Consider the following 18177-nt stretch of genomic DNA (forward strand, 5'->3'; position numbering starts at 1 on the left):
GCACTAAGCTTCCCTATGGCGCACCCATATAATGATACGACCACCGACAGTGTAACGGTGTTTTGAGCTGTCAGAAGCACGATTTCAGGACGGGTCCTTGTGCTTACTGGCTGTTTCAATATTCAAACTGTACATTCAACATTATACCAGCTCCACTAATTGTGATAGTTATATACCACCTTGGGGTCTCCGTGGGCGGGCCACCCAAGTAGAGGCTAGGTATGGAAAATGCCTAATGATGCTGATGAGATTTACTCCTTTGTAGACGTGGCAAACATCATGCGTTTTAAAACAAAAACATGTTAGTTTGGATGAAGCCTAGGTATCAAAAATTGGTACCGGCTGACAAAGCACCTTTTGATTGGTGATGGTACCAAATCAATTCAATCGCTGCCATCAAAGTGTTGAAGTTCATTACCCAGCCCTACTGTCAGCCGTATGTATAAAATGTTCTTTATCTGTATATAGTCCACATCTTGAGTATTACAAAAGCTGCACATGAAGAAAAACGTCTTCATGACTTCAGAGCAAGTCAGGAATGCTCTCCAGGTTGTAGGCATGCATGTTTCCTAGTCAGCGAACAAGAGAACGGCTCATGACCCAAAGCATGCCACCTCATCTGTCAAACATGGTGGTGGTTACGTTATGGTTTGGGCAAGTATGGCTGCCAAAGGAACGGGCACACTGGCATTTATTAATGTTTTTTACAACAAATGGAACCAACCAGCATACTGTGAGCTCGGATATATATATATAGGATGATTTTGTTTGACTTCAAGTGTATCTGTAAAATTAATTTTAAACCCCTAAACTTTGGGCACTATGTATTAAAAAGGGTGTACTTCTCACACACATGATGGTTCAAAACTACTCAAATCAAAACTAAGACTCATTCACATGGAATTAGTTGAAGTGCACAGCCTCAAGAACAAAAACAATGCACAGCCTTGACTGGACTTGGCCAGTAAAGCTGATTCTGATTCTAATGTGGGTTTGAGCTAGTGCTAAACTGGACTGTCACACCTTTAAAATTACAATATATGATCGAACTAACGCCACAAATAGTGTAATATAGTAATAATGTTCTTACCTACTTTTTTAACCTCAATAAATCTAATCAATTAGCTTTGTTTTTTTTCTCAGTTCCACTCTTTCTTATATAAAAGACTGATGGCTTCAATATCCCATAGTTCAACACAAATATCACAAAAAAATGAATTAGATGAAACATGGCACTATTGCAGTTTAATATTACAGTGTTATTAGAATAAAAAATTTACAGCCACTTTTTACATTTTTCACTTGCTCAACTTCATCTGCATCTATGTCATGATTCATTCATATCTGTCCCCATTGACTGTCTGTATTCCATGTTTCATCTAAATCAGACCATTTTTCACATTATCTGTTCCACATTGTGGACAAAGAAGTTCAAAACTATCTCATTTACCAATTAGGTATCTAACTAACTTGTAATGAAACATAAGTATTACAAGGTTTCTAACATTGAGGCCTACAAAGCCCTCCCAGTAGTGACAGCAAAGTGATGTCTTCTTAGATCAGACTGAATGTGTGTACTATTATTGTAGCAGCACATAAGCTGTACCATCAAGCAAATGTGGTAAGCCTGCACATGGTTACAGGGAGAGAATAGACAAATAATAAAAAAAAAAACTCCTTAGTTGCTCGACTTTTAGACAAATCTGTTACTCACCATAATTACACTACGCAGTAAGTTAGAGGACTGTTGGGTCTCTGAGTCAGTGACATCTGGTCTTCCACATGTCATACCTTTGTACCTGAGCCTGCACTGCCATCTGCTGCTCTTTAGGATAAAATACACTCCAGAGGGTCTACAAAGTGGGTGGGTTGACAGGTCATGTGTTGCATTCAAGTGCCATTCATAAACGCCTAAGCTGTGAATTTTTGTAAATTGTGTATTCAAAACCTGCACCAGGGAATAATTATTACTGCATGACTTTTGGTGGCTTGGATATCAAGGCTGAACCTCTTGTTTTCTTACATTTTTTGTTTGTTTTTAATAAAAAATGTATTGTATTCTTCGTCATAAAAAGCACTGTCACAGATAAATAGAGGATGCACGCAGCCAGGAGCAGAAAACACACGGGTTCAGTACCATGTCATGATGGCTTAGTTTTAGCATCTTCTTCCATCTGAATTTGAGCATTTAGAAATACAATGGCAAGATGAAAAACAATAAAATTGCTTTTTTAATGTATTCCTCCTCCAAACTTCTTCACTATCGCTTTAAGGCACTTTAAGACATTTATGACACTATGACACTGCTACAGATGTAAAACACTTTAAACCTTAGGTCTGCTTCTTGTTATTTTTTCTCTGACACATCTCTGCAATGCACTTTCCATTCAAAGCCATCAGTCCACCACTTTTATCAAATGTAAATAACAACAGCGTGGCTGGAAGCTGCAATGAAGTCTAACGTCAATTAGCAAAGCTCTGACCGTCCTGACAAACACCGCTCATTAAACCAGCCATCAGAAACACATGGAGCTGCCTCACCTTAAAATGGCTATTTTTTTCTACCCATCATTAGTTTGAGAAAAAGCACCCACAAATTTACAAACATTCAGACTATTTTCAGCAATGACCCTGAATCATGATCAAAGTAAATCAATTTGGAGAGATTATCTTTTTGATATTGTGGTGCCTCCAACGGTTAAAATGCCTTGTTCATTTATCTGTTTATAATATACTCCAACTAATAATTACATTACATTTAGCTGGCGCTTTTATCCAAAGCAACTTACAACATACTGATGGTACACCATCAGGAGCAATTTAGGGTTCAGTGTCTTGCTCAAGGACACTTAGGCATGTGAGCAGGAGGAGCTGGGGATTGAGCCACCAACCTTCTGATTAGTGTGCAACCCCCTCTACCAACTGAGCCACAGCCTCCCAATAATGTAAAGGATTAATCAAAAGTAAAACATAATAATAATAATAGTAACAGTAATAATAATAATAATAATAATAATAATAATAAATAATAAAAATAAAAAAGGCCACCTGATTCCCTCTTTGGGGATTTGTGGTCAATATTCCAAACAGCACTTGAACGCAGCTTGTCTAATCTGCTCTAATCTAGGCAGGAACGTCACCAGAAGAGCGATGACATCTGTGGATACTAGCTTTACTGTTCAAGAGAAACAAACGCCTGGCCATCAGTTTCTGAGACAAAATGTCTATTACAACTTGCCAGAAGGTTACTCTTATATCATGCTCTGTTCTCTGTATCTCTCTCTTCCTGCCCAGAATGCTTTTACCCAGAGGGAAAAAGGAGATGGGGCAGCCTGAGGGTAAGGCGGCTTATCTGATCATGATCCATCCATCTCCATCGTGCTCCATCTCCAATGTCTTTTTTTGTTGGTGCTGCTGTTGTTGTTGTTGCCAGCTGTTGCTCTCTACAGAGTGCATTCGGCCTAGAGGCCCTGTCGTAGTGCGCACATGTTTGTCATAATGCTATACAATGGGTAAGAGGTAAATACAACAACATATTTGACATACTTTGAAGAGCATATATTTGGTATATGTTCTGGTGATATCGAAGTATTAAATGCATTTGAATGTGGTTAACCATGTTTTTGTCTGTTAAGTCTTACTGGGGAACTTCAGCCTAGGCTGCATGATATGAGGTTATTGTTGCAACGTGTGTTATTGTTATATTAAATGTTAACATCTCATGACAAGCATGACATTAATTAAGCTGCTGTGTCTGTTGACTTGAGTCTAAAGACAGAGGTGGGCAGTCACCACAAGTCAAGTCTGTTCTAATCACTGTACTTCCATTTCAAACCCTATAATTTTAATCTTTACAGTCATACGCAAACTCAGTATTTGGCTTTTTTTTTCCATTTGTCTGTGACTTAACTCGGTCTGAGCTTCACATGGTGGGTGACAACCACATGCCTGCAGATGTTGTCAAAATGCATCAGTCATCACAATAGGGGCACGTCTTACATAAACCTGGAGAGATTTGTCGCTCAAACATAACCAGCGCAGACTGTTTAAACAATTACATAAAAGTCCAGAAAGAAAAGAAGATGCACCATCCAGAAAGGAAATATTGAACATTGCAGTCACAACTAAAGGGCTGTTTTAGATTGCTGGAACCACAATATTCTCCGAGACATCATCCACAACAAGAGAGCGACTTTTACAGATCAAGTGAATAAAAGCAGAGTCGAGCATATTTTGGAAGTGGGACAACTCTGTGTTACACATCACCACCAGGCCTAATGTGGGTTTAATTATTAAACTCATAAAATACAATAGATACAATGTAGATTCATTGTGTGAATGATGGTTCAGTTAGAAGCAACATACAAAACGAACCTGAACATTATAGGCTGTCAGAAGCTACTGCTGATCAGAATGAATCAATAAGAACATGCTGACCAACAAACAAACCAAATCATTTAGAAGAAGACACTTCTACCTATTTTAAAACGCGCTTCTCCCATGTGTCCCTGACTGTACCGCAATTTGCCTAAAAAGTGAACAATTTTCAGAGAGCTGACAACATCCACAGAAAAATCGTTAGAAAGCAACAGTCTTCACCAGTTTCTCACCTTGTTTCTCCAAACAGGAGTTGCTCTCTCTTCTGTGCAGCCACATTTCGTGGGTCCAGAGTTGAGGAGATCATCTGTGTTTTGATCATCTGTGTTTTGATCATCTGTGTTTTGGTAGCGCTTCCCTTCCGCAGTGGTCCAGCGGTTAGCAACAGACGCGTTTTGGCGGTTTTGACGCATTATTTTGGGGTTATGAGCGATTGTTCCAGGTGTTCCTCTCTCCACTAGACCGTGATAATAAAATATAATGTCGATATAATAATACATTTCAAACTTTTAACAACCACACCAGACTTGTAGTCGAACATCGGAGTGTTCGTTTACCGCCAGCAATATGAAAAGGTGTGTTTTCCCTATTAAAAAAAGGGGCGGGGCCAGGACGCAAGCGCAAAGTGCCCGGATGTACAGCTCCAGTCTATTACATTACATTTCATTTCATTTAGCTGATGCTTTTGTCCAAAGCGACTTACAATAAGTGCATTTCAACCATGAGGGTACAAAACCCAGAACAACAGGAATCAAGAAAATACAATTTATTCAAGAAAGCCAAACTACAAAGTTATATCAGTAAGTGCCATTTTAAGTGCTACTAAAGTTCTACTGTTCAAGGTCAAGTCTGAAGAGGTGTGTTTTTAGTTTGCGGCAGAAGATGTACAGAGTTTCTGCTGTCCTGATGTCATTGGGGAGCTCATTCCACCATTTAGGAGCCAGGACAGCAAACAGTCGTGATTTTGTAGAGTGTTTAGCTCAGTGAGGAGCAACAAGCTGATTGGTAGAAGCAGAGTGGAGGGAGCGGGCTGGGATGTAGGGTTGGACCATGTCCTGGATGTAGACTGGACCCGATCTGTTCACAGCAGGGTACGCAAGTACCAATGTTTGGAAACGGATGCGGAGAGCTACTGGTAACCAGTGAAGGGAGCGAAGGAGGAGCGGAGTAGTGGGAGTGAATTTCGGGAGGTTAAAGACCAGTCGAGCTGCAGAGGTCGGATGGTACTAACAGGTAGACCTGCCAGGAGGGAGTTACAGTAGTCTATATGTGAGAGGACCAGAGCCTGGACCGGAGCCTGGACCAGAGCTTGGACCAGAGCATGGACCAGAACCTGGACCAGAACCTGCACCTCCTTCTGAGTGAGAAGAGGACGTATTCTCCTGATGTTGTGCAGCATGTATCTACAGGAACGTGTTGTTACAGTGATTATGGCAGTAAGAGAGAGTTGACTGTCGAGTGTCACGCCGAGGTTCTTAGCAGTCAGGGTCGGGGATAACAGAGTTGTTGAAGGTAGTAGTCAGGTCGAGGGTGGGAGAGTCTTTCCCTGGAAGGAAGAGCAGTTCGGTCTTGTCGAGGTTGATTTTCAGGTGGTGTGAGGACATCCACTGAGAGATGTCAGTCAGACAGGCAGAGATTCGTGCTGCTACCTGTGTTTCAGATCAGGGAAAAGAGAGGATCGGTTGGGTGTCATCAGCATAGCTGTGGTAGGAAAAGCCATGTGAGTGAATGACAGAGCCGAGAGAGTTGGTGTACAGAGAGAAGAGGACGGGACCCAGGACTAATGAGTGACGTTGCTGAAACGGCGACACCTGCGGCTCAATTCCATTAGACCACAGGTGACATGTAAACTACACTGTATGTTCATAAAACTGGACAACTATAAGAAGATGGAGGAACTCTGTAGATCATTTTAAAATGTTAAAGTAAAGGGATGGATATACTGTAAGTAAGTGCAGAGATTATTATAAGAGATAGACAATGATTGTGAAGAAACTATCTATTCGAAATATGTGAACTGGTGGAACGTTATTAAGTAGATTAATTCAAGTACTATAGGTGAAATGTTTAAGGTGCTTCTATTGTACTTGAGTATTTCATTGTCATGCTGCTTTATACTTGAAATATTGTTGCTTCTTTTTACTACACTGCATTTATCTGACAGCTTTAGTTACTTTACAAAATAACAATTGTACAATTCTTGCATATAAAACCTCATTAAATATTACGCTTTGGGATATAAGTTAAAGTAGGCTAGTGAAATGTTTTTTTCCAATAGAGCTGAAACAGTTAGTTGACACATTTAGGAGTGGATTGACAGAAAATGGATTGGCTGATTTTGTATACGAGCCAACTTTTTTTTTCTTGCCAAATTTCATGATTGTGGCTTCTCGAATGTGAGATTATGTTGCCCTTCCTTTTAATTATTTGAATGGCTTGAATTGATTGTTCATAATGTTGATGTTTGGTGGCACTGAGAGCTAAATGCACTGTAACTTCAGAAAATACAAGCGAAGAGATAAGACAACAGCAAATCCAGAAAATATCTTCACAACTGGAGAAGAAAAATAATTGCTGCAAAGAGAAAACACAACCAAACATGAGCTGCAAATGTGTTATCATTGTGATCTCTTCCGGTTAAAAGTCAGCCAGCTGGAAAACTAGGCTAATCCCAGTGATATCTGGATAACCCGCTGATGTTGTTTCATGGTAGAGGCCTCATTTCTCAATATTTAGCTTTTTTTTTTTTTTAAATTTGAGTTTTTCATGTGTTTGAAGGACATCCAAATGTGTTATTAAATGTTGAATACAGTAATACAAAATGCTGAAAGTTTTAGTTAAAAATTCTGAATTCATTACCCAAATTGCTTGACCCTTATTCACCATGACAAAATTGGAAATCATTTTATGTAGTGATATATAATTCACTCCTGTCACTTATGTAGTTCATTTCTGAAATGAATGAATCAGATCTGAAATAATCAGGCCCGTATAGTAACTGTATCTTTTTTTGAAAGCTTACTCAGACAAAAGCCATTTATGACATCACTTTAGGCTCTGGGAAATTTTACATTCACAATTTGCTGGAAATTTCTGTAATGTTTTAATCAATGGACCTAGAGAATGATCCACATATGAATAATTATTAGTTACAGCCCTAGTGAAAATAAGATACCACGGATTGAGGATGGACTGTATGGGATATTTTTGCAGGATCAATTTGCCTTAATGATTAATTGATTGATTTTTGTCTCCCTCAGTTGGACCCGGGTTCTACCCTCCTGTGATGCATCGGCTATCAGTGCCAGACGACCCTGAAAAGTGGGGTGTGGACCATTCGTATTCCATCGCACACAGTGTTGAGGCCATGGCAAAAGTAAAAGGCATTGGACGAGGCAAAAAGCACAACCTGATGGGACAAGTCATTCCCATTTATGGCTTTGGGATACTTCTTTACATCTTTTATATAATCTATAAGGTAATTACTATAACGGACCTGCATGGTAGACAGGTTTTATGACAATAAGATACCATATACACTTTGAATGAAGTTCCATATGCAACTACAAAGTGTTGTCAGATTTATACAATACAATAGTAAGAAGCACTAAACTGTACATGTTTACATTCACAGCTGACATGTAGGGGGAAGACTAATAAATCAGGAAACTACACTACAGCAACCAAGACAAACATGGGGAATATGACTAGTAAGTATCTTCAGCAATTTAAAGTCTTTGTCATACAGTGTAATTTCCAAAACATTGCTTTTAGTACATTGCGTCACACTGAAATGATTTAAATAAAAAAATTATAAGGATAAGTGGCATGAAGTTCTTCTATGAAAGAATAGTGAGAAACTAAAAGTACAATAGTAAAATATGAGAAAGGCATTTGGTAGGTAAATGGTACTTTGCCTTCAGTATAGCAGCACAACACTGTCTGAAACATACTCAGTGTGGGTATGTGTGTGTTTCAGTGTACATGTAATTTAACACACCCAGACGTAAACATACATATGGGGTTTGCATAGAAACACATTATATTTTGATATTAAAACAACATCTCTTGTCAATCGTGTAGTGACAAATGAAGAGCTCGCCAGGCTTCAGGAGAGACTGCTGCAAACAGAGAGGATGATGGACAGGATCGTTTCTGCGAAAAGACGTTCTTCTGGGAGGTGAGACTTATTTTTATTTTAACATCCTACAATTCAATTCTGGTAGCACCAAAATACCAGAGAATTTACATCATGCATCAGGTTAAACGTGGCAATAAAAATGAAAAGACCAAAAATGAAAGAGAAAATTATTCTGAGGTGAAAAAAACCCTCATATTTCACCATATTTTCCCTTGAGTGCTGTTCCTTTATTGAAACAGTCCATTGGTCATTCAATAACATAAATTGTTGTGTTCATAAATGAGGAAGGGAACATTATTTATTGCTAAAACCATTCTCACTTTTGGACAAAACAATTCTCCTTAACAAGCAAATACTAACAGACTTACAGACTGAATGATGTAGTCAAAGTCATTTTTGTTGGTTAGTATTACATTACATTTCATTTAGCTGATGCTTTTATCCAAAGCGACTTACAATAAGTGCATTTCAACCATGAGGGTACAAAACCCAGAACAACAAGAATCAAGAAAATACAATTTCTTCAAGAAAGCCAAACTACAAAGTTCTATCAGTAAGTGTCATTTTAAGTGCTACTAAAGTTCTACTGTTCAAGGTAAAGTCTGAAGAGGTGTGTTTTTAGTTCGCGGCGGAAGATGTACAGAGTTTCAGCTGTCCTGATGTCGTTGGGGAGCTCATTCCACCATTTAGTATTAACTATTGCAGAAAACTTTGGGAACTAAAAATGATTCAGCATTGTAGCTGTATGTGGTAACTGGATGTAATGATCACGTAATTGAAAAAGAACAGTTTACTGATCTGCCACAGAGTGATGTGCTGTACATTTCTGTTGTGCCTGACTGCTTCCATTTATGTGCTGCTCTCTAGTGGCAGAAGGAGGAAGAGTAAAACCACAACATCAAAGAAGGAGGAGAGACTGCTCAAGCAACTTAGACAGATCACACTGATGATTCAAGAGGGCCGTTTGGAGGGAGCTTCCCCAGAGATGGAGGCCGAGCAGGTGCCCTACGGTGCAGACTGGGAAGGTACATGCCTAAATATGAATCCCCAGGCAGCTCCAGTTAAATCAAATGCAAAGTATTATACCGTTTTACACAACCATACTGAATATCAGATGATGTCTTATTTTGAACACGAATGCAGGTTACCCAGAGGAGACCTACCCAGAGTACGATGATCCATCTGACAGCTGTGACAGACGTAGATTTCAAATGATTAGGCTGGAAAAACCCTCCATCCAACCCACCGCTGAGGCCCTGGCAGAGAGGATGGAGCAAGAGGAGGAAGAGATGATGGCAAGGAAACTCTCCATAGTGCGAGAGGAAGATGAAGATAATGAGGAGGAGGGAGAAGACGATGCAGATGAGGATGAAGAAGAAATTGAGGAAGACATAGACGTAGAGGGGGAAGAAGAGGAGGAGGAGAAGGAGGAGGAGGAGGAAGAAGAGGAGGAGGAGGTGGAGGAGGAGGATGAGGAGGAGGAGGAGGAGGAGGAGGTGGAGGAGGCGGAAGCAGAGAAAAGACTGTTGCTCAGTCTGCCGTCATTGCAGCCTGAAAGAAAGCAACAGAGAGTTGGGTTGGAGGTGAGCAAAGAGCTGCAGTGTCTGAGTGGGGGGAAGAAGCAAATAACCTTCAGTGACCACAAAGATGTCTTCCACTATCCTAAAGAGGACGAGGAGGAAGATGAGGGGGAGGGGGAGGAAGAGGACGAGGGGACAGAGGTGGATGAAGCTGATGAGGAGGATCCGGTGATGGAGGCAGAGAGTCTGCTGTTTGGCTGTGAAGGCTGTCCAAACCCAGAAGAAGAGGCAGAGGAGGATGAAGAGGAGTACTTGTTGATGTTAGCGGCTGGAGAGGGTGGAATCCACGCAGACATGCCGAAAGAAGTCGCGGTGAGCGGGCTGAGGATGCGGAACAGGAGAGAGACATAAAGGACTTTTATGTCTAAAAGGGGATTTTAAACATACGGTAAACTCAGTCTTCCCTAAATTGAATCATACTGTGTTTATACTAATCCCTTATATGTTTAAACTCCCGTATAGAACCTAAACTAAACAGAGACATGCAGTGTTGTTCTTAAGTCATGCTTTTGTACAAATAAAAGTCTCCTTTAACACCATCAACATGGTAAAAGCCTCTGATGTCTCTCATGTACTTTATTCATTTCTACTCCTTTGTATTTCCAGTATGGCTTTGATACAGACAGAAAAAAGTTTCCAGAAGTTCAGACTGAAGGACCATTTAAGTGGTTAAAAATGTACTTTTTCATTCAGAGTGCCCCACTTTTTTTTTTTTCTTTTAAAACTGAATTGACACAATAATTTGATGTTATTAATACCACTCTGTGACATAAGCCGTTATGCTTTCAAAGGGATAAAAGAACACCCAAGGTTCACCCATACAGGTGTTTTCACTTATTTGCCTGAATAGACCTCTTTTAGGTCAGTGATGTGCATACAATAGAGCTTGAGCACATGTTCAATCGTGAAGTTAATTAAAGACATCTGTGTGGGTGTGAAGAGCCTTTAATGTTTTGAACTAAGGAGCATTATGTAGTCAGTGATTGCTCATTGGATTTTTTTTTTTTTCAAGAATGGTTTTATTCTCCAAATGATCCGAATGATTTATCATTACTATCATTGTCCCAGATAAATTATCTCAGATTACTTTTACATAACATACTTATTAATAGTTTTGAACCAGAAAATATGTCACATTTCTCAGAAGCCATGAATGTTCACAGCAGGAACAGAGAACTGAGGATTTTGCTACAAATGAAATACTCTGTGTGAAGCAAGTGCCTCACAGTGTCACGCCTTATCTGGATCCCCCTGGTGGTTCAATAAGGGTTTCTTTCTGATGTAGTAATGCGGCATAACAGGTGTGATTGCAAAGCAACACGATAAAACGCAGAGAGCATTGCAAATAACCCCCTCGCAAGAATTATCATAGAAATAAGATCTTTCCAGGGGGCACAGAGAGTGGAGGCACTGCAGGTGGAGGCTGTGGTGGAGAAGGCTTTTGCAAGTTGATAGTAACAACAAATGTAAAGCCAACATCAATATACAGAGTAAATGTGAGCATGGACGTTTATAAATACATTTCAGTGTGGTAAGATGTGGGTTGTGTTGTCAGAAAGGTCTCAGCTGCCACAACATCTTCAACATGAGGTGTCATACCAAGAAGTCATTAGCTGCTTTGTGCATTGCCGCCTCCAGAGATTGATGTGATTGAGTTACAGCTTATTAAACGCTGCAGAGAAATCTGTCATCCGCACTTGATTCCTTCTGACTGTTGAGGAGCAGTGGGCAGCCACAGCTCGAGGTCCAGGAGCTATAGTATCAGTTATGAGCGATGTGCCTCGGTCAAAGGCAACAAGGTTCACTTAAAAAACAACAGAAGATGAAAGTACAAAGTCTGATCTTTACACAAGAACTGGAAGTTGTTAAATAATTGTCACTATCAACACAGAGAAAAAATAACCTCATATAGGAACTTTGTTTTGTCTATACAAATAAAAGGATCCGTTTCACATATTTTCTAAAATGACATCTTTTGTTGTTAGATTTTAGCACTACATCATTCTCAACAACCTCAGTGTTTTCACAGCAAACCTCATCAAACACTTCCCTTTGCCCAGTAAACCTTTATCCCGACAGACATTTTGATGTGCCACAACAATAACAACGGCCACAATCAAGTCAGGCAGTGCTCCTCCAGAGACATGTCACTGTTCATGGTGTCTCACTGGTATTACTTGCTGACACTTAAACAGGTCCAACCATCAGTCAATTAATACTATTGGGTGATGAGAATGTCAGCTGTAAGAAAGGTCATCTTTACTTATTATTCTGAAGTTTGTAAGTAACCTAACATCACCATTTAATTAAATCTTTGCCTGTATGTATTTTACATCCTGTGTAGAGACTCACAGAGTAAATTAGAAAAATGATTTTTGTAGGTGATCAAGGACAGACATTTTGATCCCAGTCTTAGAGGAGTAAACATATTGATGTTATGATCAATCAAAAACTGCCATGTGTAGAGTTTTCTCTCTGATCATACAAAAATGCAAGGCAGAAAACAAGATGATCAAAAGAAAAGATGGAGAAAGCCACAACATATCGTGCAAAATACAGCTTTCACCACAGGATTTAACATCTCTCTGTTTCCAATCCATGACTGTCCTCATCTTTGCAATCCTTTGTAAACCATTTCATATTGAGGGTGCCTCTGTATCATCATCTGTGCACATCACAGTGCCACTTATAAAGAACTAACTAGTAGGCCACATTGTCAGCAAGCCTGTCACTCCAAAGTACTGTAATTTGAAAGCTATGCATCCTTTTTGGTTCATGTTGTTATATAAATACCACACAATAATGACAACATTGCTTTTCAATTGAAAATATGGTATGTCTGTGTTCAGAGATATTCCTCTCTATCTTCCTCTACTTCTTTCATGCATCATGTAGGCTTTTAACTGTTCCCTAAAAATCCACAGTGTTGAAAATAACCTTGTCACTTAATTTAAGTATTGCTGTAAAAGTTACATTGATTGGCCCAGTTAGGAACAACAAGTATAAATTAGAAGTGACTAAAAACAAGGACTGGAAATAGATCGTTTGTTTACTGTTGCCTTGTTCTGAAAGAGGAGAACATTTCAAATTCATGAACACATCTTTTTTTTTTTTTTTAGAAAACAGAATTCATATTTTGACTTACTGTAATTTTATTTTGTTTTCCATGAACAAAGGACTGTGCCTATACCACCACAGTAAATTGTACACCATTGACTGTACATTACAACGAGAGCACTAAAAACTGAAAGTGAGAGAACCTTTGGTTCCTGGACACATATATGAAAAGCAGACTTTACAGCAAGAGTATCAACAATTTTAAAATAGTAATTTAAAATAGAGCACAATTGGGTACAAGAATAGCACATTTGATAAAGATTTCCTCATAACCCACAGTAACAATAGCGGTATCAGAGATTGTTCTTTGCCTTCATTCAGATTTTTTTAATGGTCAGAAAATACAAAATACTATCATATATTTGACAAATAACCCATCTGGAGCAAGAGGAATAATATTTTGAGTAAAAATGTGAACAGCAATAAGCCACATGATGTAGAAACTTACTGCCAGTCAGATGAGGAATGTATCAAACGTAGCAGAGCATAAAGTTAATCAGAGATGTAAAGCAAGAGATGGAGAATGTGTTTAAGTTGTGTTAGATTTGCATTGCAACCGTGTGTTTGTTGGCAGTAAGTCAATCTGTGTTGAGTATATTTTTTCCCAAGTAGGCATCAGAAGATAAGAGCACAACCTAAAGCCTGTATGGTTCGACATCTGCTTTATCTGCTGCCTGGTTTGCAGTGTAAATAAATACCCATCTATTTAGTGTAATGTGGCATAGGCCCTAAATGTAATTTAAATATACACAGACAATTGCTGAAATATTGTCCGATGTTGCACACTGCAAAGAATAGCATCTTTTGGAGGTTTTGCAACCTCAGATATTTGATCAGTCTAAATGAACCTTGCATCAGACAACTGAATTCAGAGGCGCTACAGAGAAATATCTCCAATGCATGAGTATACGGCAAGAAAGACCAATTCAAGCTCGACTCCTTTTACGGCCAAAGTGTAACACTGGAATTAGTCTTCAAAGGCACAATAAAGTATGTACAGCTATATCTCATCCACCACAAACTTCAAAGTAAAGTGCACCATCATCCTATACATTCACATAAATGACACTGTGACATAATATTGTATATGGTACACAGCACTGTGTAACATGCCTTGGCCCTTTTCACGTCCAAGTCTCTAATTGTTTTGTGTGGATACAAGTGATATTGTTGCGATGATCATTTCTGTGCTTGCGGCTCCATGGAGCCAGTACTGCCGAAGTTGATGCAAATGAAAGCAAAATTAAGATGTAATAAATATGTAAACAACAAAATAAATATATTGTGACGTGCAGTTATTTTTGATCTAGTATCTGTATAAACAGAATTCATGCTTGAGGAAGTGTGTGACATTGTGTTTTTTATGTAGACTACAAAAAGTCTAGTCCACTTTTAAAACTTACTGATGTGTAACTGTTAGTTATAATTTACAGATAAAGAAATGTTAAATTTCTATAACTACGACATAAAGGAACAGTGTTGTTGTTTTTTTAATAATGCCATTACAGTACAAAATGACCAAAGTTATCAAAAATGAATTTGACTTTGAAAGTGGATTACTCTTTGTGCTTATTTTCTTCCACTGACCAAGACCATCCTGAAGTCCCCCCCTCCCACCCCTCTCACACACACACACACACACACACACACACACACACACACACACACACACACACACACACACACACACATACATACATACATACATACATACACATAAAACTTGAGGCCCATAAAGTATTTTGGGATATGCAGGACTTCCAAGGTACTGGATGATTTGGAGATCTCAAACCAGCCAAGGGATGCATGAACAGCCCTTGTTGAGAGGACAGATGGACCAGTTCTCCACTGCACCTCAGGCTGGAGTCTACTCACAGGCTAACTTGCTGTCAAAGCTGGAGAGGGCGATTGCAAAGGCTTGCAGGGCACACATTGGGTAGTTATAGTCCATGGTGAAGACATCTTCTGCAACACGGCCAAACTGCATCACAATGTAGTCAGCTGCAGAGGAAACAAACAGGAAACAAATCATACATAAGCTATTAAATATGTGCTCTTCATTATGGAGACCCAAATAACTTAGTGCTAAATTTGATCAAAGTCACGATTAAACAAAATAATCACATGAATAAATAAAGAAAAGGAGTGTTTAAATTTGTCATACAACTCTTCAATTGAATAGAGTTGCTTTAAAGCTCACACTGGTCTGCACTTTGTGCCTCCCCTCGAGCGTATGCCGGTAAATGTTGTGCTGTGCTGCATTTCAGATGGTGTACTTCCCTTAAAACACTCACATACAGTAGTCTTACATGTTAGTACACTTACTTGTACAGTACTTGAAGTTGTGTTGTCTCAAATCGAACACTGCCCTACTGCACTTCCCGGAAGTAACCATAACATTTGAATGCATCACCCACCAACATATCTGTAGTCTATTTGGTCTGTAGTCTAAAAATGAACGTGTTTTCATGTCCACTGTTTAACACACACAATAAACGTACGGATAGCGTCTGTCCAACAGCCATGTGGTGGTCCCTCTCTTCCCGTTACGTAGTCATAATGGTGACAGTTAATGGTGAAAAGCATCCATCATTTCACACTCAATTTGTGGACCGTTTTGAGTACATCATCCGGGTACCCAGAGTGCATTGTATGTTACCGTACATGACAGTGTGACACACTTATGCACCGAAAATACTAAGTGTTAGTTTCGTGAGTAAACAATTTGGAACGCAGCCCTGGTGATAAAACACAAGGGACCATCTTGTTGGTTTATTGGAATAAATTGCTGCCTCTGAATTGGAGGAATCTGAAGGATTTGCTGCTGTTGGACTGGACCACAGTGTTTCAGCAGCCTTTTTTAAAGCCCAGCTGATATAAATCTGCCCCTCCCTTCTTTCAACTCTTCCAACACAGAGCCAGCACTAGCTCTGTGATCTCAGTGTTTTTCTAAGTAGATTAAATGTGGACAAACCATTTGGGAAGCTTTGTATAGTCTTTGTTTGGTAAATATTGTTATTCTGACTGACGTGTGTTAGTTTGTACAATAGTCTTTGTAAATACAGAGCCTCTAACAGTCGTTCTGTAGGAATAAGGAACGCTTTCATTTTCTGTTTTTTTGTGGTTTAAAAGCCCAGGTTAAGGAATTGTCTTCTGTTTGCATTTTGTTTTTATGTGATAGGGAAGTTTGGGGTAAAGAAGTGCATTTTTGTCAATGCTCATATCAAAAGTTGAACAAACTGTTACTTTAAACCTGAATTCATACTGTGCAGCTGGTCCTTCTTGGAAATGGAGAGAATGGGGAGTTGCAAGTCTTCCCCATGAGACATAACAATTCCCCTATTCATACTTTTTAGTTCCTATTCTACTTTTTAACATTAGACCTGATAAAACAACATTTATAGGTGTGGAAACTCACGGTCGTTGTCGTGAATGATTTGAAAATTCTTGACGGAAGCCTGAGTGACTCTGCCGTGGAAGTTGAGCACATAAGATTGTGTGTCGTCGTTCCACACAGGCGTCTTGTTGTGAAGTTCAATCACGCTATCTGTGTTCTTATTCTGCCACCTGGCCAGCAGTGACTCATGGTCCTGTAACGAAGAAGAATAGCAAAGCTCCGGATCACGAGGATCATCGATATCAGATCAATTATGTAAGTATAGTAAGACGCTGAGTGGGTCAGCACAGATGTGACTATTGACAAATGAGGGAACACATACATTTCGTGGGCGAATAGACACTCTCTCATGGTCCATGTTCATCCCAGGAATGATGACACTCATTTTGCGAGGTCCTTTGAATCCTAAAACATTGGTTTCCTAGATTGAAAAGATCATAAAGCATGTTCACCCTACAAACCTACAATGTATTCATAACACATTGTATAATATTTAATTGAATATCAATTATGTACAAAATAAAATACACAAAGAAAGACAGATTAACTTTTATTGATCGAAAAAAAAAGAAGCACTTCACTCTCTAATGTACCTTAACTCAAAAAATAAAATGATGCATGTTCTTTGAACTAAAAGCTACAGCCTAATTACTCAAATGTATTGTGAAATACTAATATGCAGTTTTTTTTCCTTCAGAGGTTTTCAAATGTATTCATGCATGCATACTGTAGATGATAACTTGCTTTTAATCTGAATATAATAATACTGTGACTCCTCTGTTTGTTCCAGGAATCCCTGCATGAAATTGTACATTTTAAAGACCACCTGACATTTTAACCAACATGTTGTATTTTCAAAGCAAATTAATTTACTGTAGCTTCCATTAGACCTCTGGTCCTAAATTATTCTGTTTAGTGGGTTGTTAGAAAAATGGCATTTCAAACCTTAAACAAAAATTGCACAATAACATTACGATAAGATGAAAACCTTAGTACAGCCTTGAGATAAGAAGCCTTTTAACTAACTCACATAGCAAATGGCTGCTAGCTCTTGCCGCAGATTGCTAGCTTCGAGGCTGGTGGTGCTCTTCATAGGGTTCAGACCGCTGTCGTATACAGTAAACTTGGTTCCCATGAGGTTCGATCTCCAAAGAAAGCATAACACAGTAAAAAGTCTGATTGTTAGTCTGAGTGTTTGTATGAAACAATGCATGAGAAGCATTTTAAAGGGGCATTTCCCAGTGTGTCCCTTTTGAATTTGAAGTGCATCCAGATCCTGTAACATAATGGTAATAGTTCCCACGTCATGCTCTAGGTCGAAAAATAAACTGCTCAAATAACAGCAACAAGTCAAGTAACAGTACCCAGCTTGGTGTGTGTGTGTCATAGGTAGGTAATACTGTCTTGTACATGTAAAAATATAATCCTAGGTGAAAGGTCACTGTTCATTTAAATTTAGATCTCCATCCTTCAAGCAGGACTGTGATTGCAAAGGTTTGAAAAGTGCATCAACCAATGGCCAGACCAGCTCTGAAGATTAAAAGGCTGCAGAGCCATATTTGATT

The 18177-nt window shown here is 39.1% G+C and overlaps 2 protein-coding genes across 4 annotated transcripts in view; one reads left to right on the forward strand and one right to left on the reverse strand.

Annotated features, from left to right (window-relative positions):
• The first annotated feature begins 3196 nt into the window (after positions 1-3196).
• Positions 3197-10698, forward strand: ric3a (RIC3 acetylcholine receptor chaperone a). The gene is made up of 6 exons (XM_069173692.1): positions 3197-3338; positions 7638-7855; positions 8012-8087; positions 8461-8557; positions 9386-9543; positions 9662-10698. Exons 1-6 carry the CDS (start codon positions 3221-3223, stop codon positions 10447-10449), a joined length of 1455 nt encoding a protein of 484 aa, XP_069029793.1. The 5' UTR covers positions 3197-3220; the 3' UTR covers positions 10450-10698.
• A 4135-nt stretch (positions 10699-14833) lies between these two features.
• Positions 14834-18177, reverse strand: part of tub (TUB bipartite transcription factor) — a 43435-nt gene continuing 40091 nt past the window's right edge. For all 3 annotated transcript variants that reach the window (XM_069173688.1, XM_069173690.1, XM_069173691.1), the window contains exons 9-12: positions 17643-17757; positions 16935-17033; positions 16634-16805; positions 14834-15216 (exon numbers count right to left, since the gene is read on the reverse strand). In XM_069173688.1, the coding sequence (XP_069029789.1) occupies positions 15083-15216; positions 16634-16805; positions 16935-17033; positions 17643-17757 (520 nt within the window). In that variant the 3' untranslated portion in view covers positions 14834-15082. The remainder of the gene's footprint in view (positions 15217-16633; positions 16806-16934; positions 17034-17642; positions 17758-18177) is intronic.

Source organism: Embiotoca jacksoni, unplaced genomic scaffold (assembly GCF_022577435.1).
Source record: "Embiotoca jacksoni isolate LCO1_2020_lvr unplaced genomic scaffold, fEmbJac1.0.p SCAF_6, whole genome shotgun sequence".
In the NCBI taxonomy this organism is placed as follows: Eukaryota; Metazoa; Chordata; class Actinopteri; family Embiotocidae; genus Embiotoca; species Embiotoca jacksoni.